Raw genomic sequence first — 24,486 nt, forward strand, 5'->3', positions numbered from 1 at the left:
AAGGAGCTCCTGGACATGATCAAAAGCAAAAAGGAGGCCTATAGGGAGTGGAAACAGGAGTGGGTAGCCTGGGAGGAATACAGAGGAATCATTCAAAGAGCCAGGGATCAGGTTAGACAAGCTAAAGCCCAGATAGAACTAAATCTGGCCAGGGACATCAAGACAAACAAAAAAATCCTTCTTTAAGTATGTCAGCAAGAAAAGAATGGCTAGGGAAGATGTGAGCCCTCTCCGTAAGGAAACGCAAGAACTGGTTAGTTGGAACAGAGACAGAGCTGAGGTACTCAATGACTTTGCCTCAGAATTCACTGGCAAGGACTGCAGCCACATGGCCATGACGCAGAATGCAAAGGCGAGGATTGGGAAAATGGAGAACCGCCCACTGTAGGTGAAGATCAAGTGCGAGACCACCTGAGGAACCTGAAGGTGCATAAGTCCATGGGACCTGATGAGACACATCTGCGGGTCCTGAGGGAACTGGCAGATGAAGTCGCTAAGCCACTAGCCATCATTTGAGAAGTTGTGGTGGTATGGTGAGGTTCCTGCTGAGTGGAAAAGGGGAAACATAACCCCTATTTTCAAAAAGGGAAATAAGGAAGACCCGGGAAACTCTGTGCCTGGCAAGATTATGGAGCAGATCCTCCTGGAAACTATGCTAAGGCACACTGAAAACAAGGAGGTGATTGATGACAGACAGCATGGATTCACCAAGGGCAAGTCATGCTTGACAAATTTGGTGGCCTTCTACAAAGGGGTTACAGCGGCACTGGACAAGAGAAGATCAACTGATGTCATCTACCTGGACTCGTGCAGGTAGGGGCAATCCCAAGCACAAATACAGGCTGGGCGGGGAATGGCTGGAGAGCAGCCCTGAGGAGAAGGACCTGGGTGTGCTGATTGACAAGAAGCTCAACATGAGCCAGCAGTGTGTGATCGCAGCCCGGAAGGCCAACCGTATCCTGGGCTGCATCAGAAGTGTGGCCAGCAGGTCAAAGGAGCTGATTCTGCCCCTCTACTCCACTCTCGTGAGACCCCACGTGGAGTACTGCATCCAGCTTGGGAGTCTCCAACATAAGAAGGACACGGACCTGTTGGAGAGCATCCAGAGGAGGGCCACGAGGATGATCTGAGGGCTGGAGCAGCTCCCCTATGAGGAGAGGCTGAGAGAGTTGGGGCTGTTCAGCCTGGAGAAGAGAAGGCTCTGAAGAGATCTTATTGAGGCCTTCCAGTACCTAAAAGAGGGCCTACAGGAGAGCTGGGGAAGGACTTTTTACTAGGCCATGTAGCGATAGGACGAGGGGGAATGGCTTTAAACTGGAAGAAGGCAGGTTTAGATTAAACATTAGGAAGAAATTTAGCATTGCTTCAGCAATTTCTTCTAGAAAGAATCCCTTTTAGCCCCACAGAGAGTCTTGGTTGCAGAATGACCATATTTAATTAATATAATGCTGAAAAAGTAGAAGAGTTGAAGCCCATCAAATCATCTGAGTGTTTAAATTTTGTCAAGAGTTCCAAGGATGTTTGTAATCTTTTTTCTGCTGAGGGGAGGGGAGGATTCTTACAGTCTCTAAACTTATTTTTTTTTTTTGAATTTGGAATTCTAAAGAAAATTAATTCTTCACTGTAGCAATTAGGAACAAAATATGTATGCATGTAAATATGTAACTGGCATCTGGTAAGAGGAAGTTATTAGACTTGGCACATTGGTCCTTTTCATTTGGTTATGTAGCTTTTTTTATATCAAAGCGTCTTGCATCTGATTCTATGTCTTCAGTATATAGTTTAAATGACATAAACAGCTTCTGTGAAAATCCATGGCTATTCATGAGATATACCCTGCACAGAACACAGTCTGTTTGCCTGGGATAGCTACAATAACTGCCAAGAACAAGCAAAAACTATTAAAATCAGGCTTCTCGGAAGCAACTTGGTTAAACACAGTTCATGCAGTAGCTAAACACAAAGTGAGTTTAGGCATTGTACTCTGGCTCATCATGCTCTCTCAAAGCTGGCAAGAAAATGTTTGCCTTTTGCCTTTTCGATCTGATTGGTAACTCTGACTTCTAACAACCAATTATGAATGTCTGGACTACCTCATTTGGAAGAATCACGAGGAGCTCGGTCTGAACACTAAGCACAGCATTGCCAAGATGGTCTGCAATATGGATCTGAAGCCTCTTCCATTTCCCTGCTGTCTGGAATCCTCTTTCCCATCAATCAAGCATCCTCTGCATGTGGCTTATTTACACTTTCTCCTTCTTGCTTAGTACATCCAAACTGTGTCCAAATCCTGCTTGTGTTTCCAAATTCATGTCTCTTCCCTCTTTTTCTTTTTGTCATTTTTTCTTTTTTATTTTTCTTTTTTCCTTTTCTTTTTTTCTTTTCTTTTTTCCTTTTTCTTTTTTCTTTTTCTTTTTCTTTTTTCTTTTTCTTTTTCTTTTTTCTTTTTCTTTTTTCTTTTTTCTTTTTCTTTTTTCTTTTTCTTTTTTTCTTTTTTCTTTTTTTCTTTTTTCTTTTTTCTTTTTTCTTTTTCTTTTTTTCTTTTTTCTTTTTCTTTTTTCTTTTTCTTTTTTCTTTTTCTTTTTTCTTTTTCTTTTTTTTCTTTTTCTTTTTTCTTTTTCTTTTTTTCGCTGGTCTGACTATATCAGTTCGCAGCTCAGTTTCTGAAATGTACTTTTATTTGACTATCCTGAAAATCAAATACACTCATCATCTTCCTTTCCCCTAAAAAGTTGTGAAATATAATTGCTGTTATAATTTACATTCCCATCACTTTACAATGGCAAATAACTATTTCAAATTTAATCACTTGCTCCTGGTTTTCTTTTGCTATGGTCCTGTCTTTAATGCACTGTGCAGTACAGCCCCTTGTCCCTTACCTATGCCCAGCTTTGATTTAGTTTGCATTCTTAACTCTTCATCTTTGAATTCCCTTTTATACACTTTTTGTCTTTGGGTTTTGTTCTGCTCCTTGTATACACATTGTCTGCACTGAAATTATTAGCATTAAAATCATACTTTTCAAATACATCACCAGATTGTGCCTGTAACTGTTGTTAGGATCTGAAAGAACAGAAGGGGAATTATTCAAATACTTTTAGTTTACAAATACCATCATTAATAGGCAGCTTCCTAGTTATAGCTTTCTGAATTGCAGCTAGAATCCTTATTATTTATTTGTTGGTTTTCTGTTAATCTTATTAATATTATTAGTAATTACTGCATATCTGTTATGCTAAGACCACAGCAGTAAGATTCTTGAACTTTAGAACTTTAGAAACTCAAAATTTTAAAACTAGATAGAATTCTTCAGATTTGTATTTTGAATAAAATTTATGCTCCTGGTTTGTGTTAATGCTCTTCAAAATGCTTTCTAATGCTTTGCGTAGTAAGTAGGTATGCAGAAGAATAGAATCCCTGTTTTAATATACATAATTTGTTATAAAACTGAGTGAAGAAATCTATTAGGAGTCTCAAACAGGACCTTTTTTTCCATTGATGTCAGTATCTTCAGTAATGATTTGGAGGAGGAACTAGATCTGTGGACACTAAATACTGACTAATTGTAATACTGTAGAACTGCAGTATGATCTTCAAACACCATGAAATATTTTAAAATTAATGTCCTGAAATTAAATAAAAGTAAGCATAAAGTCCTGACATTAGGAACTCTGAAAGGCATGTAAATGAGATACAACCGGAAGAAGTTTTTTTCTTACTCAAGAACTTTGAAGTTTATAAAAAGCACATAAAGAAAACATCAAGTGGGGTTTTGTTGGGTTTTTTAGCTAACCCATTTTCTTCCTTTTGATTCAGAAAAATGGTTCCTGTTGCCATTGAGTTTTCTGTCCAGTTTTTATTTTAATTTCTAGAAGGTCTCACATCTATCAATAAAGAAAAACTGCTTCTGTGGTTTTAAAGAATCATTGCTTTTGATAATTAAATTTATTATACTGACCTCTAGTATAGTTCATCTGTGGTACAAAAGATATTAATTCATCTGTTGCAGGGCAGGGGAGGTAGGGGGAAGAGTGATCAAGACCAATTCCCAGTCACTAAAGCTAGTTTCTGTTAAAGCTGTGTTTCAGCTATTGTGAGAAGCAGGTGTGCTCTGAGTCATGAGCTGTTTTCACAGGGAAATGTGTATGGCCTGCCAAACAGATTACTCTGCTTTCTACAAAATTAGCCCTTGCAGAAGAAACAAGGCATGTGCTCAGGCTTGGTCCTGTAACTCATGCTGTCTCCAAAAATACGCCAGTACTTCTTGCGTGATTGCATCTTGCTTGTATTGTGTTACATGGATTTTGTTAATTCTTGTTTGTTATTGGATAAAGAATTTTTCAAATTACTGTTTTAGATAAAGTTATGTTCCCAGTTACAATATTGGAAAACTTGCTGAGATAAAGTGGTGGAATTTATTAATATCTATGTTAAGGTGCAGTTGTTTTGTCATCAGTTATTTTTGTACTTCGCCTCTGTACTTTTCAGGCTGAGTTTGCATTCCAGCAAGTAACAGCATTGTGCTTTGGGACTTGCTGTGTTTTTCGCATGTTGTTTTGTCCCTTTGTTTTACTTATGGAACCACAGAATGTAAGTGGAGTATCTTTGGAGACCTTACCATTCATTGCTTTGAAATTGTGTTTTGGGAACTCACTTTTTCCCTGCTGATTTAGGAGATTTCATTGTATGTCAGCCATAGTGTTAGCAGTTCCACAGTTGAGAATTTATTGGATTTCCCTTTGAGCTTTCTCAAGACTGATTCTTTTGAGCTAAAATGCTGACCTGAGATGCTAAGTTATTATCTAGGATCGCTGTTACTAAGGATCATAGGATCGCATAAGCTGAAAAGGACCTTAGGAGGTCTCTTGTCTAACCTCCTGCTCAAAGCAGGATCAGCTTTGCCATCAGACAGATTGCCGAGGACTTTATCCATTTGGGCCTTCGCACCCTACAAGGACAGAGACGAGGCAACCTTGCTTGGCTGCTCTCAGAGTGAAAAAGCTTTTCTTTATATTCCATCTGAACCTGTGTTGTTTCAACTTATGCAAGTTATCCCTTGTCCTCCTGCCACGCACCAGTGTGAAGAGCCTGGCTGTCATCTTGATACAAATCCCATAGGCACCCCAAAGCCTTCCCTTTGCCAAACTGATCAAGCCCAGCTTCTCCAGACTCTTCTCACACGGAAGGTGCCCCAGCCTTGACCATCTTGGTGGCCCCTGCTGAGCTCCCTCCAGTTAGACAATGTCTCGTGTACTGGGGGGACCAAAACTGGATGCAGTCTGTCTATCACCCGTTAATCCATTTGCTTGAGAGGTCAACTGGATTGCAGGTTAAACGAAATTATGTTGACTACTTTTCATAAACAGGGCTTGACTTCTTACAGTAGTGTTGTGGTCATTCCCTTGCCATTCCGAATGTCCTGTTTTGCAGTGGAAATTGTTTCATGCTTCATAACAATAAAGTAGTTATTTTTAAACACCACCACCACAGTTTATATGATGTTTCTGACAGTTCCACTGTTACAGCCGTGTGGCAGAAGACCCTGCAGGACCCCCATGTAATGGTGTAGATTGGTGCAGTGCCTAGATTTTTCTCTGTCAGTCAGATTTCAGTGATTCTGTGAAAATTATTATCCTGTTTTTTGTTTTGTAACTTTATGAAACTTGGAAGAGTTCAGGATTAACTAATCTACTCTTTCTGCTAAAATATAATTTCATAAAAATAAACAATAAGACAGAGCAAGGCAGAAAACTTTAAATTTCCAGAAGGATTGCTTATAGGAAGCTGTTAGCTTGGAAATATTTTTCTCCAGTAGTTTCATTTCTAAATGTCATCTCTTTAAAAATCAGAATTAATATCTGTGTGGTTTTGTTTTGTTCATTTGTTTGTTTTTTTAAAAGATTTCTAGGAATTGTTTTCTTCATGGTAGGTACAGCTGTCTAAGTTAAAAAAATAAACGTTACTCCCCATCCCCCAGACTCTCTCCAAAAAAGCAAGATCATTATTTTGTGAAAGTCCTTATTGTTTACAGTGATAGAAAAAAGTATAAAAGATTTAGGAGACTTCTTTTTTTCCATTGACAGCTGTGTGCTGAATATGTGTGATTTGAGATGGTTAGGAAAGTTCTTGGTCATAGAATGCATAGACTCTCTACCTCCTTTATCAAAAATAGAACAACAACAATAAAAAGGCATTCTTCTGATTTTTCAAACATCTCACCGTGTCCAAACCTGTATCTCAGAATTTGGCTTCATCTTTTTCTTCCCCAAAACACAGTTAATCAAAACATAGATGGTAGTTGCTTCTGTTTAAAGCTGTAGCTGCTGTTTCTGACAAATACAATATACTGAAAGAAACTTCAGTATTTTTGTATAAATAGATAAGAGATGCAGCGATGGGTGTCATCAGCATTTTTTCAGGATTTTTTTGGTTTCATTATTTCCTAGACTTCCTTTAAATGACTTTGAAATCATGAAGATATTTAAAGAACAGAAACACCAGAAGAATTGGAAACTATGAAGAATGTCATTCTGTCTTTGTAGGGAGATATAGGTATCTATCCATTCAGGCTTCAATCACAACAGCCCACTGCATGCATACCTTATCACTGCAACACATCAAGTACAAATTGCATTTTTGTAAATGGTAGAGAGATGATTTCCAACAGAAACCTTCAGGGTATTCCATGGCTGTTTCTATTGTGGGTATATTTTCATTATTTGGTGAACAACGTAAGTGGATTGGTTAATCCTGAAATTCTGATAGTATTCAGTTTCTGAAGATGTCTGACAGGTGTACAAATGGTGTTCTAAATTTTGTCAAATGCTAAACATGAGTTGTTTTATCTTTTGCATAGTTTTCATATTTAAAGTCTTAATTATGTATTAGTACCATTGTTTTCAAAGGGCTTTTATATTTCACGCTTCTGAAATTTAGTCTTTGGACTAGATCACACTCGTGTGAATCTCTGTGTTCTTGCTTAGAAGAGGAGCTTTACAGATGTAGCAATGGAACTTCAACAGGGCAGGTGCATGCATATACCAGTGCTCCTAGATGTAGAATGAATGTGTAGTGCAAAAATGCACATTTACTGAAGAAGGTGCTTTCCCTTTCTTTCTAGTAATAGTGTCCCCAACTATTTTGTTTATCTTTTATGGCCTATGATATCCACACTGTATATACAGAGGGAGTATTAGGAGGTAATTCTATTACTTCCGTCTTATTGCTACCCATATTGCCTTTCACAGAAAAAATAGGCAATATTCAAATTTGGTTTTCCCGTAATTTCAGTAATAGAAGAAAAATAACAAAATTTTCTTAAATAGAAAAGGTAAGGCTGAAAGCAAGAATCCTTAGGTGCTGCTGGTTTTGATACAAGTATAGAAATTTGACATGGTAGATGAATGTGTCATCGGATAATAGGAAGCAATTTACAGGAAGCAATTTAATCCTGTAGGGCTGATTAGATATGGAGATGTTTCCTTCAGGTGCTTATGTGATAAAATCAGAATTTCCTTTCATTTAAAAGAATATATAAAACTCTGTAATCAATGGAACTACACTAAACAAGGAAAAAAGTGGCTGCAGAATAGTGATATATTCAAAGAAAGGAGGCAGTCGATGATAACTAGTTTGTATCTCAAAAATTGCTACAGCTGTACAAATTAAAAGTATATCATTAAAGAGAAGACTTAAGTTATATCACACCTTTTTGTTAAGAATATAAATATTTATGAAATACAGCAACTGGTGCATAAGTGTATCTAGACATGATTTATGTATTAATTTGAAATTGGAGAGCATTGCCTGAATTTTAGAATTGCAGAAAGCAGGCTTTTCTTACGAGAACAAAATACAAATGCAATGAATTTGTAAAAGCTTCCTCAGTTATAAATGTATAAAATGCTATGGCAACATCTTTCTGGACATTAAAAACAGCATAAGCAGGGGTTGAATGAGAGGGTGCCTAATTTTTTTTTTTTTTTTTTTTTTTTGCTTCATCTGCTTCTCGGACACTAAAAACATTATGGTTTGTGGCCATCTAGTGGTGAATCCTTTTTAAATACACTACACTTGTTCAGAATTTTAATGAACCACTCCTCTAGCTTTGCTGTGCAAATCTGAATTACAAAACAATTTTGGGGGAAAAAAATAAATCTGTATATCTTTTTGTCTTTTGTACTAGTATTATTTTTTACAGGGGGATAATGTCTGTGAAGGTCATTTCCTTCCTTCCTTTTCTTTGTCTTTCTCTTAAGACAAAACGACTTTTGATGTTAGCAGTTTCTTTGTAGTAGTCAATGTTAGTGGGGGTGGGGGGGGTGTGTTCCAGTTTTATTCTGTAATTTTTTTTTTATGTCCAAGTCCTTAGTAGTGCAGTAGTGAATTTATTCCTTAGACAGAAATTTATAAATTTTATAAATTATATGTTTCCAAGATACAAAGTATTCTCTAAAATATCTTTGAAGTATATATCAATTCTGAAAGCAATTCATATTCCTTAGTATCTGTGACTCATGAGAAATTTGATAGACAGTATGCTGGCTCTCTTGCTTAAGTCCTCATAACTAAATTGCCTTGGTAATAACATTTTTCTAGTATTTTTCTCTAAGCAATGATTTTAAAATCTCTTGGGAAAATTACTCTCACAAGTGGAAGAGATTAATATAAGCATCAGTAGGAAGCAGTATAGTAGAACAACCGAGGCAAGTCACATCTTGAATGACATGTGTCTTAGTGGTTTGTGAGACCTGGTGGACGTTAACATCTGCTAAGTACCTAACAAATGAAAAACTGAAATTTTGTTTTTATTAGAGAAATAATTCAATAAGTGTATTAATAGCAGATGTGAGCATTTGTATTTCTTGTTTCCACTGGATAATAGCAAAAATGTGAAAATTTGGTGGTTCCAGGTTTTCCTTAATTGGGAAATGGACTGTAAAATGGCTTTTTGTAATGATTTTGCCTTTACCTTTTGTTTCTTTCATCAGTGTCATTTTTTTTCATATGTGACCATTCCAACTAGCAGTTCCTTGAATTCTTACAGTGTTGACATAGACTTCTGCTTTTTTCTTTTAATTGCTGTAGATATTTCTTCTATTTAATTTGTAGATTTCACCAAGATGACAGATAAGCATAATACAACAAAAATTATTTAAACTCACTATCTAGCATGCCACCATCCATCCATTAACATTGAACATTGTATCAGGATGGTATTGGGTTAATGTATGTAATGGTTTGTTTCATTTTCAGGTATTTGGAGTGGATGACAGCCAGGATTATAATAGGCCTGTTATCAACGAGAACCAGAAAGATTTAGTAAAAGATTGGGCTATAAATTCTGCTACAGTAGTGCTGGAAGAAAAAAGACCACTGAGTACAACTGGATTTCTTGACACAGAGGTAGAATTTAATTTTTGACGGTCTTCTTTTTTCTTCCAATAAGAGAGAGCACTAATAACTGACCAGTAAGTGTTGAACAGGAAAAAAAAACCATCCTTGCCTAGAAAACATTAGCTCAGATCTATAAGTATAATTTTTCTTAGACCTTTATTGCATTATCAAAACTTCTCTGTCAGAGACGCGTTACATTCTGAAGATGTTGTGAACTTTGCTACCTTTCTATGTGCACTAACACCTGTGTATTGGAAATGTAGCAGGAGCTTCCTTGCAAAATTATATTTGCAACATACACTTGCTCAGTATACACTTTTTGTAAGTTATGCAGCAGAACTGAGGAAAAGCTGGTATGTTTTATAGCCCAAATCAACTCTATTAAAATTCAGAAATAAGGCATATGCATTTATTGTGTGATACAAAGTCAGCTAGGAAAAAAACGGTGGGTAATACATTTCAGACTTTTTTCCAAAGCCAGAGGACTTCAGCTTTTTACATTCACGGTTTGAATTCTCAAGTGAGATGCCACTCATGGGAAGTCACCTATGTTAATTGCCTCAGAAGCAATATAATTTAACCAGTTGGTGAAAGATGAGGCAAAGGAAAATGCCTGGTTTTTATATATGACTCAGAATATGCACAGAAGCTAAATTTTAATCGTGTTTCATATTGGAATCTTGGGAGACATTCTGATATCATTGTGATGGATAAACTATAACTTAAAATGTGTTGGGAACAGAACAGGCCTACACTGGAGAAGAATTAATCTGGTAACAGTCACGAAGTACACTGCACTTGTGTTTGCCGTGGCAAACTCTTTCTGAAGTATGATCCTTTAAGTCAGCAAACTTAAATAAGCAAATTCTCTGGAATATATCAAGAGCTTCAGGTATGACTCTGTGTGCCTGCTATGCAAATATATTGGTTTTAGTACGTAGGAATCTGTTTCTCCTAGAGAAGGTGTGCTTTATCACGGTTGTATTTTAGCTACTGTGCAATCTTGATACACCAAGTATGTTACTGTATCTAGATCAGTATCTTTGAATAGCTTGTCTAAGGTTACTGCTTCAAGTAAATTATTGCCATACAGCATGGGCATATTGTGTGGAAGAATTTTATAAACTTTGACTTTCACTTTTCCTCTTTGCATGAATCTATAACTACAGTCTTTCTCTCTCTTCTTTTTCATGCCTTTTGCAGCATTCAGCTCTTTTGTGCTATATCAGTTTTCAAGATTATTAAAAGTATTGATATTTTTCCATTTCTATAATTTCATAAGCAGAAGAAGATATGATTTATTTTATGAACATAATTGAGCTTTTCAGGTGTCATATTTTGCAAATAACAGGTTTTGATTTTAGAAGACTGAGACTTCTGTAACCACAGGGCAGGTTTAATTATCCTTCCGGCAATGGCATACTAAAACTTGCTTTGATTTAAGTTGAAATTACAATAAATGTGGCCTTTTTATTACTGTGGGTGCTTTGCTGAATAAAAAGGTCGTCTTATATTGGGAAGGGAATGAGTTATTTGGCATAGTCTTAATTTACAAGATTATTACGAGGTACGATAGGGGAAAAATGAAAATTGTTCTGAAGGTACAGGAGCAAAACTGACAAGCAATATGAATGTAGCAAGAATTAATGTAAGAAGAGATGAAGATAGATAAAGATGGAAAAAAGCTTACTAGAGAAAATTAAAAATAGAATTTGGTTGATTCGTATGTGGAAGAGAAGCTAATTCAGAAAAACAGAGATGTGTTTTGTAGTTTCATAATGGGAAAACAATGATGAGGATACCTATTGAGAGACGATGGTAATATTTAAAGTCTTATTACCAAAACTGACATTCAGTTTGTTTTATCATTAGGAAAGGGACAGGCGAATGTGTTTGATTTGTGAAGTACATAGGTATGATGTTCTCATTATATCCAAACTTTACTATGTGTGGTTTTTGGAAGACTTACTGCATTACTGAGCTGCAGATCATACGTTAATAGACCTTATTTAAGATCTTGACTAAATAGTCAGGTAGCCACAGGGTAGCTCAGTGTTCCAGGCTTGCATCCACTCAAGATTGTGGGTGAACCTTGTTCCAACTGCCCATCACAGTTGTACCTATAGATGAATTAGCAGAATAAGGTAAATTCAGAACACAGTTGACACAGAAAAAGCAGAGAATAAAAATATAAGAGATTGCAGTTCAGGAAGACGGAAAAAGTAGCTTGGAAAATTATGAAGATTTTCTAAAAACAATTCTGGGGTTGAAAGATTATTCTGAACTTAAATATCTTAACTTTACAGTGCTTGTGAAGTATTGTGAATAACGTGCTTGGAAAGGACCCAAAAACTGCTTTTCTCAGCTTTTCCTTTGATATGACAAACTTTGGTACTTTGGAGTAGTGTATGTCATTAGACTAAATAAAATGTAGAGTGAATGTCTGACACAGTTGGATTGAGCCTGCATGCACTGGTTCTTTCTTTTTCAGTGGTTATAGATAGCCAGTAAAAATACTAAATCCATCTATTTAAAATATTTAAATATTTTTATTTTCTATATTATAAGCTGCCACTTGCCAACCAAGGTAAGTGTGATTTAAGAACAAAAGTTTAATACGATAGAGAACAAAGAGAAAATTATTGTTGTTGTTATTATTCTTAGTTATTCTTACTATGTGATCTTGTCTGCAGTATTTGTATTAATCATTTGGGCTATGATTTCTCTACCCAGATTCCATTTAATTTTCAGTGGCCAGTTATCTATGCTAACCACAGTTCTCACATAATACATGGTTGATCAACGTTGTCTTTGATGTGCATCTTAAGGACATACCTGGGTTTTGATTGGTTTGTGGTTTGTTTTGTTTTGTTTTTTTAATTTTTTGTTAAGACAACAGCACAGTTAGAAACCTGGTTCTGCATCTGCAGGTTCATCAGTGCCATTGACTACAATGTTCCTTTTCCTACTTTGAATGCCCATTTCGTGGTTTTTCCACTGAAGATAAAATAAATAATACTGCTGACATACTGAATACTGAATAACTTCATTCCAGTTAATATTTGCTGTATTTAGAAGTGGATAATTGCTGTGTGTATTTAGAGGCCATATTTCCTTTTATTTGTCCTCTCTAATTACAATCATTTCCTGTGCTTCTGTAGAACAAACCATTCAGTCTGAAGTTTGATGCTTTTTGTTTGAACTTAGATGCTATACTGAAACGTAGGATTGTGTCACCAATGTCATATAGCTGTGAAAAGGCAAATATGACCCTTGGATACCCTGGAAAATGTATTGTCAGTAGAAAAGGGCAGTGTTGTTGGCATAGTAGAAAGCATTGGTGAAACTTCCTCTGAAATACTGGCACTAGAATTGTTACCATTCTTTAAGACGGGTGAATACAAGACTAGAGAAGGTACAAAGAGGTCTACTCAGATTATTAAGGGAATGGAAATTTACCTTAGAAGAACAGATTGATACAATTCATTTAGTGTAGCAAGGTAGTCGTTGAGATGGGTGCAATTGCTGGGTTTTGCTGTGTAAGTAGAGGAAATGCAACAACGGGAAAAACAACTATTTGAGATAGATGTCAGTGTTGTTCCAGGAGCAAATGTGAAGACATTGACTGTAAATAAAATGCGTATGGAAATCTGAAAAAAGATCATCACCCCTGGAGGAATATGGTTCTGAAGCAGGTAGAGTGAGGAGGAACTAAAAGAACTGCTTTTAAGATGGCATTTCAATATATGAAAGGATTGCATAATATGATTCTTACAACATGAGATCATAGAATGGTTAGAGTTGGAAGGGACCTTAAAGATCATCTAGTTCCAACCCTCCTACCATGAACAAGACACCTTCCACTAGACCAGGTTGCTCAAAGCCCCATCCAATCTAGCCTTGAACATTTCTAGGGATGGGACCTCCACAACTTCTCTGCCCAGCCTGTATTTGTGCTTGGGATTGCTGCGACCTATGCATAGGACCTTGCACTTGGCCTTGTTGAACTTCATGGCATGGGCCCACCTCTCAAACCTGTCCAGGTCCCTCTGGATGGCATCCCTTCCCTCCAGTGTGTTGACTGCTCCACACAGCTTGGTGTTGTCGGCAAACTTGCTTAGGGTGCTCTCAATCCCATGGTCCATGTCGCTGACAAAGATGTTAAACAGCACCAGTCCCAGTATTGACCCCTGAGGAACTCCACTTGTCACTGGTCTCTACTTGGACATTGAGCCATTGACCGCAACTCTGTAAGTGTGGCCATCCAACCAATTCCTTATCCACCGAGCGGTGCATCCGTTAAATCCGTGTCTCTACAATTTAGAGACCAGGATGTCACATGGGCCACCAAACTGATGACCAGAGATGACTGGAGTATGTGTCTGAAAAGTCTTCTTTTTTTCTTTTTATGATTCAGCTTGTTGAATTTTTTTATTTTTTTTTAATGTTATTCTGCTCTGAAATGGCCAAGTATTGGAGATGCTTCCAGGTGTCATGTGTGTGTACTGTGGGTTTTTTTTCAGACGTGGAACCTGAAGCCCTAAATCTTCAGGTTGAATACTGTCCACAGAAATACATTGGTACATTTTCTGAAGATCTATTACTCCAATTTAGTTTGTATATGCAATAAGCATAAAGGAAAGCAGATTTAACATGAAGTTAAAACGCTGGTATCACTTATGTAAAAACAGAATTTCTGAAAGACTAGTAAATTCCTCTTGCTATTCAAGAGAAGATTTGGAGGATTGCTTAATTGAGAGCCTGTAAGATGCAAATCGGTACGGGTTATAGGAAGAACAGTGGGATAACTAAATGTAACTTTTTTGATGTATGTTTTATAAACCTTTCACCTTTTGAATGTGCTTAAACTACTATCAAAAGAAACTGCTTTTCATAACTTTGTTGTTTGTGCTTGTATATAGAGAGAGCTGGCAAAACACATTTACATCCACTGCTATGTAGAAAACGTTATTTTGGCAGTGCAATTACTTTCAGAGAAAAGTAATTTATCATGTTCCTTTACTACAGTTAATCTATGAAGTCTTAATATATTTCTCTATTGTGAAGTGGAATTCAGATTTCCTGTACATATCATATCTGTATCTCTGGAATTGTCTAGGTGGTACACAAGGAACTAGTGGAAGTTTTTTGTAGCAAAGATAATTGAGATATCTATCATACTTGGTTTTGACTGTAATTAATTGTTTTATTAAAGATGGAAGTTCACTAGTACAGACAGGAAATAGAGAAAAGAAAGTTTAGAGATAAGAAAGAAAAATGAGGCTTCAGCACTAGTTATCAATGCATAAACACGGCACATTTTTGAATGGTGGTTTTGTAATACTTTTTCTGTCACCCTTTTCCTTGCATTGTGTTCAGAAATGCCCATAAATAACAGAAACATCGAACTGCCTGCCTTTGCTGTTATTAGGCTTGAATTTTATAACAGTTTGATTCTAAGAAATGAATTCACAATGTGGAAATTTGTATAATAGTTCAAACAAATGATTTGGTGCATCTCTGACTTACTACATTCATAATTTTCTGAAAGACATTTGTGATGTTGCACTTGTTTGTATTAATTAGGGTCATTCATTTAATCAGGAGAAATTGAAGATCATAAATTCAAGTCTTCTCAAATGTCTAAGTAACTTTTAATTTGAAAGAAGTCATCATGCACTAGATGACATTAGCAGAAATGGAATGGTGAACAAATGAATTTTACAAAATTTATGGAGGTGGTTCCTGGTCAAAGACTAGAATACCAGAGTGGCCAAGGCATGAGGCAAAAATCAGCGTTTTGAATAGAAGTGCCAAGATTTGAACAGGCAGTAAAGCTTCAGCTAACCTTTGAAATAGCTCCTACAAATTTCCTTGTTAAGCAGGTTACTGGTACCTCCATGTCCCTCCCATCTCTTTTGTTGATCTTGAATTGTGATTGCTCTTTTGACTTGCCTATGGTTATGTAACTCCTTTGGAACTGTAGTCAATGACTTCTGTTATTTACGGTGCTTTGTCTTTTGAGTCCATCAAATTAGAATATGTAAACTTCTGTAGAGCCTTTGGTAGTGTACAGCCTGTGTGTGTGTGGGTGCGTGTGTGCCTGCTGTTCTTTTTTGGAGATGTGAGCAAGACAGGCTATAATATATCGGTTAAAACAGTAATATTGCATTATATTTAGAAATCCATTTTTGATAAAAAAATACTTCGGATGCTGTAACAACATAACATAAGAAGATGTTTTAATTTTATGTTTACTTTTATTACATTTTTGAAATATTCAAGGTTTCAAAGGGCTTACCATCTAAGAACATAAATTAATTTCTTTCTAGGTCAGCTGATCAGATACCGATTACATTGACTACACTGTTACCCAGAAGGATGGTTTAAACTAATCTTTGCTTCTTTTTTTGTTTAGGCCAAACAAATGATCTGGTCTTCCTTTTCTGATCTTCCTTTCCTTTCCATCATAAGTTATCTTACGCTTTCAGTCCTTAAGGTAGTCTTTCTGTAACGAAGTAAATACAATATTTCATCTGGACAAGAGGGTCTTCTAAACTGGTAAAATGTCACTTTCGTGTCTTCCTGAAGCACTTTTTTATTTTTTTGAACACACACACCCCCCAACCCCTTGTTTTTTTCCTGCTCTTCTAAGCCGAGGACTGAAATTAACCCAGTTTTAAAACTAGCACATTCTAATATATTTTATATAGGTTCTGATGTTTAAAAGTTCTCTGCACTAGAAAATGCTGTTTATTCTGTACTGATTCTGCAACCATAAAGATCTTGATTGTTTGTTTGCAATTTATTGAGGTAAACTCCTTTTTCAGCTTCCTCCAGGTAAATAGTGTCTTACGTGTCTATTCAGGAAAAAAAAACTGGAAAGAGGACATGCTTTTTATCACATAGTTGTAATTTGTCTTCTGCTTTTTGCTTCCTTAGGAAGGTTCTACTGCCCCTGGAGGTAAACGTTGGGTATCACAGTGGGCCAGTTTGGCTGCTAATCACACACGCCATGACCAAGATGACATCAGATTGGAGTCATCTGTGCCTGCTCCATTAGAAAACGGTATTAAAAGCTGTTCTTGTCATAATTTCTGCTGAAGAAACCTGTGAAGGAGAGAAAAGAGTGATTATGTACCTACCCAAGTAGCTTTTTTACTCTTAGTACCACATCTTCACCTGAAGTTCTTCCGTGTTGTTGAGAAGAAACAGCATAAAAACAAGCTCAACAGTAGTGTTGTTTGGCATGGCAGAAGAGTGCTAATATTAAATTAAATGTTACTAAAACGAAAAATATAAAAACTATTTAATATTAAAGAAACTTACACTTGAATGCTGTTTGGGTTAGTCTGCATAGTATGTTTCTTTCCTTACATCTTTCTTCATACTGGCCCCAAATTGGACTTTAATAGATTGATTGTTAAACAGTCCAACCTGAGACTTCATTATTCAGCTGAAGCATAGCATACTTGTTTTGGAAATATAGAAAACCTTTTATGTCCCTTGAAAACCGTAGAAACTTTCCCCTCAGTGATAAGCAACATTATCTCCTTTTCTTGTGAGTGCCAGATGCTATGTCTCTCATTAGTTAAAATGTTCACATTTCCTGTTTTAAGTAGAAATCTACACACTACAAAGGGGTTGCTTACCTTACTTCTCCTCTGCTGTTTTCTTCCTGTGAGTTTCGTCTTAGAGATGATGATTTGACACAGAATTCTAGTGTATTTTTTCTGCTGATACTTGTATATTGAGGTGGAGTTAATGTAGCTCTTCATTACAAAATCGACTGGTAACTACAAAGGGATGTCATATTAATGAACGCTTCATATTCTGAAAGTGAAATGCTGTTTAGTGATCAAGAAGTAACTAATTATCAGTCTACTACTTGAGAGACTTTTTGTCCTGCAATTCCAGCATTTCCTCATATTCAAGTTTACTGAAATTTTCAGCATCAAAACAGAGTTTAAAAGATTTTTAATTAGGGAGAAAAATGTGGTTTAGAAGTAGACATGCTTTCCTGTGTACACCACTTCTTAAGATATACTACCATCTACAAAACATGTCCAATAACCTCTTGTTAGACATTGGTGAGTAGAATAAGTTTTTTCTATAGTTTTGAGCATCTTTTTAGTTTGTTTCTTTTTTTTTTTTTCTCTCTCCCCACAATTTACATTTGCAAGTGTAATGTGTGTTCCCTATTTTTCTGTTATAGCTGCTGGCTTTCTTCAGATTTTCAAGAATCCATGTCTCTTACAATTTCAGAGCAAACTACATCTTTGACTTATAAGGTAGTCTCTCAGAAGACTGCAGTTTCAACTGATAAAACCAAGTCTTTACTGCTTTCAGAGGGGAACCATGTGATTCTCTCGCTGCTTAGACTGCAAACCTGATCCCAGCCCTCTGCCCAGCGGTCAGGTCTTCTGCAGAAGCAAAATTACCTGTTACTAAGTTCTTTGGTTTTTCACTTCCGCCCCCCCCGCTGTGGGTCTTCAGACCAGTGTAAAAGTGTAGTAACAAAGATTTCTCTTAAAGTGTTTATCTACTCCACATGACATATGACAGAAAAAGGGGGGGGGGGGGGGGAGAGAACTCAATTATGATATTGTTCATATCTTTCTGCCCAAATTTTAGGTTTCTTGACAAATTTAGATGACTCCCTTGTTCCTGGCCCAGGTTAGATGAACTGAACCATTGTCTAAACTGCTTAATCTTGAATCCCATAAGCAATAATCTTTTTTTTTTTCTTTCAAATTGCCTCTATTTCTCCTACAACACCTTAATTTCGGTAACTAATATATGCATTTCCTGAGTGGATTTGTGATAAATTTATTTTACTGCCCTCAGATTTTAGATAACACTAATAAATTAATTCAGGTATTTTCTATGCTCTTTATAGAGATCTTACCAGTACAATTTATTCTTTACTGGAAAAAAGCCACTTAGCTTCTTCTAAAAAAAGAGTTAGCTTTTAATTCTGGCACAACGAACGGAAGAGAAAGAACATGACTTTTAATTCTAAAGTTGAATAAATAAGTTGTCTACTTCAGGGAAAAAAAAAAAAAAGGTTAAACTGAAAAATTATTGGAAATTTCTTCCAAAATGAAGCTGCTGTTATGTATCGATTAGTAACTGAATTTCTCTTCAGGTTTGTATTCATTCAAGTATATGTAAGCATGTTTAATTGAATGGTTCATCAGATACAATTATTTTTCTGATAATTTACTTTTTGAAGTAACTTCACATGGTTTTAAAATGATTGAAGGTGAGGCCGTTTATTAAAGCAAGCAATGAAATACATTCCAAATTCATAGTCTCGTTTTACTTTTTGGGGAAGTTTACAAAAAAATTTTGCTTTTGACGTTCCATCATGCAAACTTCTGTATTAATGCATGGAAGAATACTTACCAGTAACTGCTGCTTCTGTAGTCACTTTTCCACTCTTCATAGCAGTTGAACTTTGCATAGGATACTAAAAGTCAATGGAGATGGAAAGGGGGAAATTAAATTATCTGATGTACCTTGTACACTGAATGATAGAAATCAAGAGCAAAAGTTGCACTACTTGGAAGGATCAGGTATACATACAGGGCACTTAACATCATAGCTGTTGAGACTGATCCTTTGGCTGGTTAACCAGGGGGATTGGTGGACTTTTGGTTTTTGTATTGTTTTAAATTTTCACTTGCAGATGGGATGCTAACTAGGATCTTCTTTTACCAGTATAAGAAATTTATGATTTAAGTGAAGCAACTACTGCACAGTGCGTACCCATACTGCAAGAATTCTAAAATACTTAAGGAGAAATCCAGGAAACATTCAAGCACCAAAGATGTAATGAAAATACAATTTGATATGTATGTCCAAAGACCAATTCACAAACCCTGTCTTGCTGGCTTTAGGAATCTTAGTAGTTAAACTTCACATAATGTATATGGCCTGAGACAATGCTGGACAACTCCCGATCTTTCTTCTTCTAAAGACTGTTTGAAATTCACCAAGAAGCAGGTTAGATGCCTAAATATATATAAAAGATTTGATCTGGTAGGTATGTCTGAGAGAAGTCAATCTTCACAGATAGCAATCATATTGTTTTTCATTGAACTTCCAATTTTTTTATAATTTCCAAGAAGAATAGTCCAGGAATTAGAAAACCTTGTGTAGATTTCAGAGATACCTCCTGCTTCTCAAATGAGTGTCCTAAGATGGATTATACAAAAAAAGGTGTGAGTCATTTTGCATTCTTCACCAAAGGTGTGACACTGTATGAAGAGAAAAGAATGATAGAAGAGCTCAGATAGAAAGTAGCAGATGTGCACAATTGTACAGTATGTACAATTGTAATCATAGAGTATGATTGTTGATATTCAATTAAGTGCTTAGGGAATTCTGGCAGAGGGGTAAGCTGTATACTCCAGTTTATATTCCTGGAACAATGAATGCCGGTGGCAAGCCTTGATGGAAAGATCCCAACAGGGTAATGCAGAGCAGTTGTTTATAGATCTCTCCTGGTGGAAAGTGAATCGACAAATGTGTGTTATTAAGTACGTCACTTTGTATTGCAACAATTGGCAAATGAACTTGCAAAAAGAATGACTTTCTAACCAAACATTCAAATTCAGAGCAATTCATGGAGAAATTAGTATTATCTCTGAGTAATAAAGGCTTGTTTTTGACAGCACAACTGCTACGTTTGTTAAATGAGCAAGGAGGGCACAGTCATCACTGTGGAAAAATAGTTTGGTTTCCAAAATGGGGGTATTCAGCATCAATAATTCCTTTCAACAGTTCATGGGATGGCCATATTTTTCTGCCTAAAGAGCATTCTATTTCCACTAAGAATTCAATGAAAGTGCTTTAGCAGTAGTAGTGCCTTCTTTTGATGCTTTTTATACATTTTCTATATGTTTCTATACTACAGTGTCTTGTTTGGGTTAAAAGCATTCTTTTTGCTGTCTCAGCCATAAAGAGTGTCTCCCAGCATTGCAGCCGCCTTCTTGAGGGGAGGTCTAGCAGGGAGAGGCTGTAGCCCCTTGGTGAGACAAGACCTTGAGCTGTGGAACAGGCAAGTAGGGAGGAAGGAGGGGGATCTTACTCCACTCAGTAGCTTTGAAATCTGGTGCTGAATGTGTTTAGGAATGTAAGACTTCCTTTCCGCTCTCTGTTGTAATGGTTTGCTAATATAACAGCGATTTATTGTGTACCTATTTTAATGTACTGTTGGAGCACGAAACTTTAGGTTCATATATACAGTCCCAGTGTACACTGCTGGCTCAAAGAGTTTGATTTCAGGGAGAGCATATCTCATGTAGCTCAAATTCTTGTATCTATGAAAACTTTCCTTTTTATATGGGAATGGCCCTAGCCCATATTATGTGACATATATACTGAAATTACAACAAAGCAGGAAAAAATACCACAGTCCCTCTGCAAGAATGACACAAATGTTCACGAAGTGTTCCATTTCCCAGCATGCAGTCACAGAGTGTAAATAAGGTGGTAATTAGACCAGGATGCCGCACAAACAGGTGATTGTTCAATCATAGCCAAAATTATTCATGTTTTGGAAGAAACTCTGCCTGTTTGTTGTTCTATCTTTGCATTCTTACCCTGCTGCTGAGATGACTCCTTCCCTTTTCCTGCAATGTGCTAGTTTTAGGAAGTACACTTTTGGAAGATGGCTTTTTCTGTCCTGGTCACGTCTCTGTGATAAACCAGAAATGGTTCACTGCGGTATTTCCACTGCTGCCTTTTAGACATTGCTTTGATAGACACATCAGCTTTTTGGATTGTGTAGAATGAACTGTTCGTTTCTATGACACACTAACATTCTACTTCTAGTAATACAGAAATACTTTTTTTGATACATGTAATCTTTTTAATTAGGACATACCCATTCTAAAATTATGTTAGCACACAATTTTGTTCGTGTTTTATATCATATAGATAGTTATGTACAACTTGTTATAGTTTGGAGGTAGTTAATGTAATTCACAAACGGAGTTTCCACTGTGTAATAAGAGGAGTGTTTCTACTCTTTCCTGCACATAGGAAATGATGCCTAATGAGAATAGGAAAGCACTAATGGTCTAAAATAACATAAGTTGGACTTTCTCCAAAGAATAAGAAAATTATTTAAAGAGTTATCGACCCGAATAGCTTGTAGGCATAATCAAATCTCCATCAACTGAGACTTTTAAGAACTTGTTAAATGTTTTTAAATGTATATTTGTCTAAGTATAATTGATCCTGCCATAAAACAGGCAGAGGGATGGTCTAGTGATGTCTTCAGTTCTGTTTTATGTGGTTTTATTAGTCTTATGCAGTCTTAAGAATTTAGAGTTTCTATTTACCTTGCTATTGAATGACTTCTCAGCTATTTTTTTCTTTTTCATTTTAGACACAGACATCAGTGAGTCTGGTATTTCCGTTCGAAGCACTGGTTCAGCTGCTTCAATGACCAGCCAAGGTGAGCGAAAGAGGAGGACACTTCCACAGCTTCCCAAAGAGGAGAAAGTGAATGAAAGCTCAAAAGCAAAAAGTACATCTCATCAGAGATCAGAAATAGGTGAAAAGCAAGACACTGAACTTCAGGAGAAAGAAACTCCAGGTCGTGCCTCAGATGCTGACAGCAGAAGTATAGCCAAGTCAAGCAGAACAATGAATGGTCTTTCACCCAAAGCTACTGGAGACAAAGTTTTTTCTTTTCCCAACTCTTCCAGTAAAGAGAGAGTTGAAACTGGCAGAGAAACTTCTGTGGTGAAACAAGCTTTAGCAAAAATTCAGCAACAGGAAAGAAAGGAGCAAGGACACCGGACACCCACAAAACTATCCTCTACAAAACCTGCTGCAAACCAGGTTGAGAAAGGAAGGGAGGAGATTGTTATGTCACCCAAAACTTCAGATAATCAAGACAAAGCTCCTGGATATGCTACAGATAAAGCAGAAATTAAGTTGGCACAAAGTGAGGGAAAAAGAAGAAAAAATGAGGAAACTATTAAAGGACAAAGTCCCAAAGCACCTGGAGGAGAAAAAAAGGAATCTTCCAAACCATTAGTGAGGCAAGGTAGTTTTACTATAGATAAGCCTAGCACAAATATACCTATAGAACTTATTCCTCACATTAATAAGCAAAGTGGATCTGCTGCCCCTTTAGCATCTGCAAACAGGTTACGTGACAGAAGTGATTCAATGGACACTGATTCCAGTCTAGATACAACACTCATTTTAAAAGACACAGAAGCTGTAATGGCTTTCCTTGAAGCTAAATTGCGTGAAGAAAATAAAACTGATGAAGGTCCTGAGACTCCTAGCTATAACAGAGATAATTCTATATCACCAGAATCAGATGTAGATACAGCCAGCACAATCAGTCTTGTTACTGGTGACACTGAAAGAAAATCCACACAGAAGAGGAAGAGTTTTACAACCTTATATAAAGACAGATGTTCCTCTGGTTCCCCTTCAAAAGATGTTTTAAAATCTTCTGCAACGAGTGCCAGAGAAAAGATGGAAAAGAAAACTAAAAGTCGATCTTCAGATGGTGGGTCTAGAGCTGATGCTCGCAAAACTGTGCAATCCAGTGGAAGAATGAGACAACCATCGGTGGATTTGACAGATGATGACCAAACATCTAGCGTACCTCATTCTGCCATTTCTGATATCTTATCATCTGACCAGGAAACCTACTCTGGCAAATCACATGGAAGAGTTCCTTTTGCGTCAGCAGATGAACTTTTACATTCCAAAATGGAAGGAAAGTCATCTAAATCAAAAACCTCTCCTGTTGCACTTGGGCAATCTAGTAAATCTACCACTCTTCCAAGACCTCGTCCTACAAGGACTTCTCTCTTGCGCAGAGCACGGCTTGGTGAAGCCTCAGATAGCGAGCTTGCTGATGCCGATAAGGCTTCAGTGGCTTCCGAAGTGTCCACTACAAGTTCTACGTCAAAACCTCCATCAGGGAGGAGAAGTATTTCCAGAATAGACTTACTTGCCCAACCTCGCAGAACTCGACTTGGCTCTTTATCAGCACGTAGTGATTCTGAAGCAACAATAACTAGAAGCACTGCCTCATCTCGTACCCCAGAAACTATTATCAGAAGTGGTGCAAGGTTAACATCAGCAGGAGACAGTAGTAAAGTTTCTGCTAGAACTCGAGCCAATAGCATTTCCCGACTTTCAGATTCAAAATCCAAATCTTTGGCTTCAGCTCATAATTCTCCCTCAGGTATGTGAGATTATTTGAACTAGTCTTATACAATCCTAGATGTTTTGCATATTTGGGATTTTTTTAAAATTTGTTTTTAAGGAACGGTTTTTATGAAATGTTTGTTGAGTTTTAGTTGATGCAGTCTTTCTCTTTGTAGGAAGAGGCTTCCTTGGCAGGGCTTGTGGATGTTTCTCACTTAAAATCACAAAGATGACAAATTGTAATCCTTTAACTGAATATATTTTTTAACTGGAAATCGGTAACAAAGAATTGCATTGAGACATTCAGATGTGGCAACGCTGATTTGCATTAGTAAAAAACATAGCAGAGATCTCTTTGCTCAAGTCATAGCAGTCAAAGTTCAGAAAGTCAGCAGCACTTTTACTACATAGAAGATATAATATTTATTTCTAAGGTAGGCTTGTAAAGAGGCTGAACAGCAAGCGTTTGCTGAGGTATACCCTGAACGTCTGTAGGATAATTATATTTATAATTTAAGATTAGCTTCCAGAACTGGAAGGGGCTCTGAGCAATGCGATCTGGTTGAAAATGTCCCTGCTTGTAGCAAGGGGGTTGGACTAGATGACCTTTAAAGGTTCCTTACAACCCAAACTATTCTATGATCTACAAAAGTGAGATTTGTAACAGTTATAACAACGAAGTAACAAATGTAAAAATTAAACACAAACACTACCTAACTAAATATTGTGAAGTTAAGTAATTTATATTAAAATGTTTGCCTTGCCTTGGAGGAGTTTATGTTCTTTGTTCCAAATCCTGATGATTTATGATTTCATCATGGTTTCCAAATCACTTTAATCTTTTGTGTGGTATTTCCTTTACTATAATATTATCTTATGTATGGAAGGAAAAATACA

General features: G+C 36.6%; 1 protein-coding gene across 2 annotated transcripts in view; it reads left to right on the forward strand.

The window, feature by feature from the left end:
• CEP170 (centrosomal protein 170) overlaps positions 1 to 24,486 on the forward strand; it is a gene marked incomplete at its 5' end in the record, with an annotated part of 82,232 nt that overhangs the window by 33,522 nt on the left and 24,224 nt on the right. For both annotated transcript variants that reach the window (XM_082480162.1, XM_082480163.1), the window contains 3 exons: positions 9,256 to 9,405; positions 16,339 to 16,465; positions 21,797 to 23,626. In XM_082480162.1, the coding sequence (XP_082336288.1) occupies positions 9,256 to 9,405; positions 16,339 to 16,465; positions 21,797 to 23,626 (2,107 nt within the window). The remainder of the gene's footprint in view (positions 1 to 9,255; positions 9,406 to 16,338; positions 16,466 to 21,796; positions 23,627 to 24,486) is intronic.

Source organism: Vanellus vanellus, assembly GCF_965231255.1.
Source record: "Vanellus vanellus genome assembly, chromosome: 3".
Lineage (NCBI taxonomy): Eukaryota > Metazoa > Chordata > Aves > Charadriiformes > Charadriidae > Vanellus > Vanellus vanellus.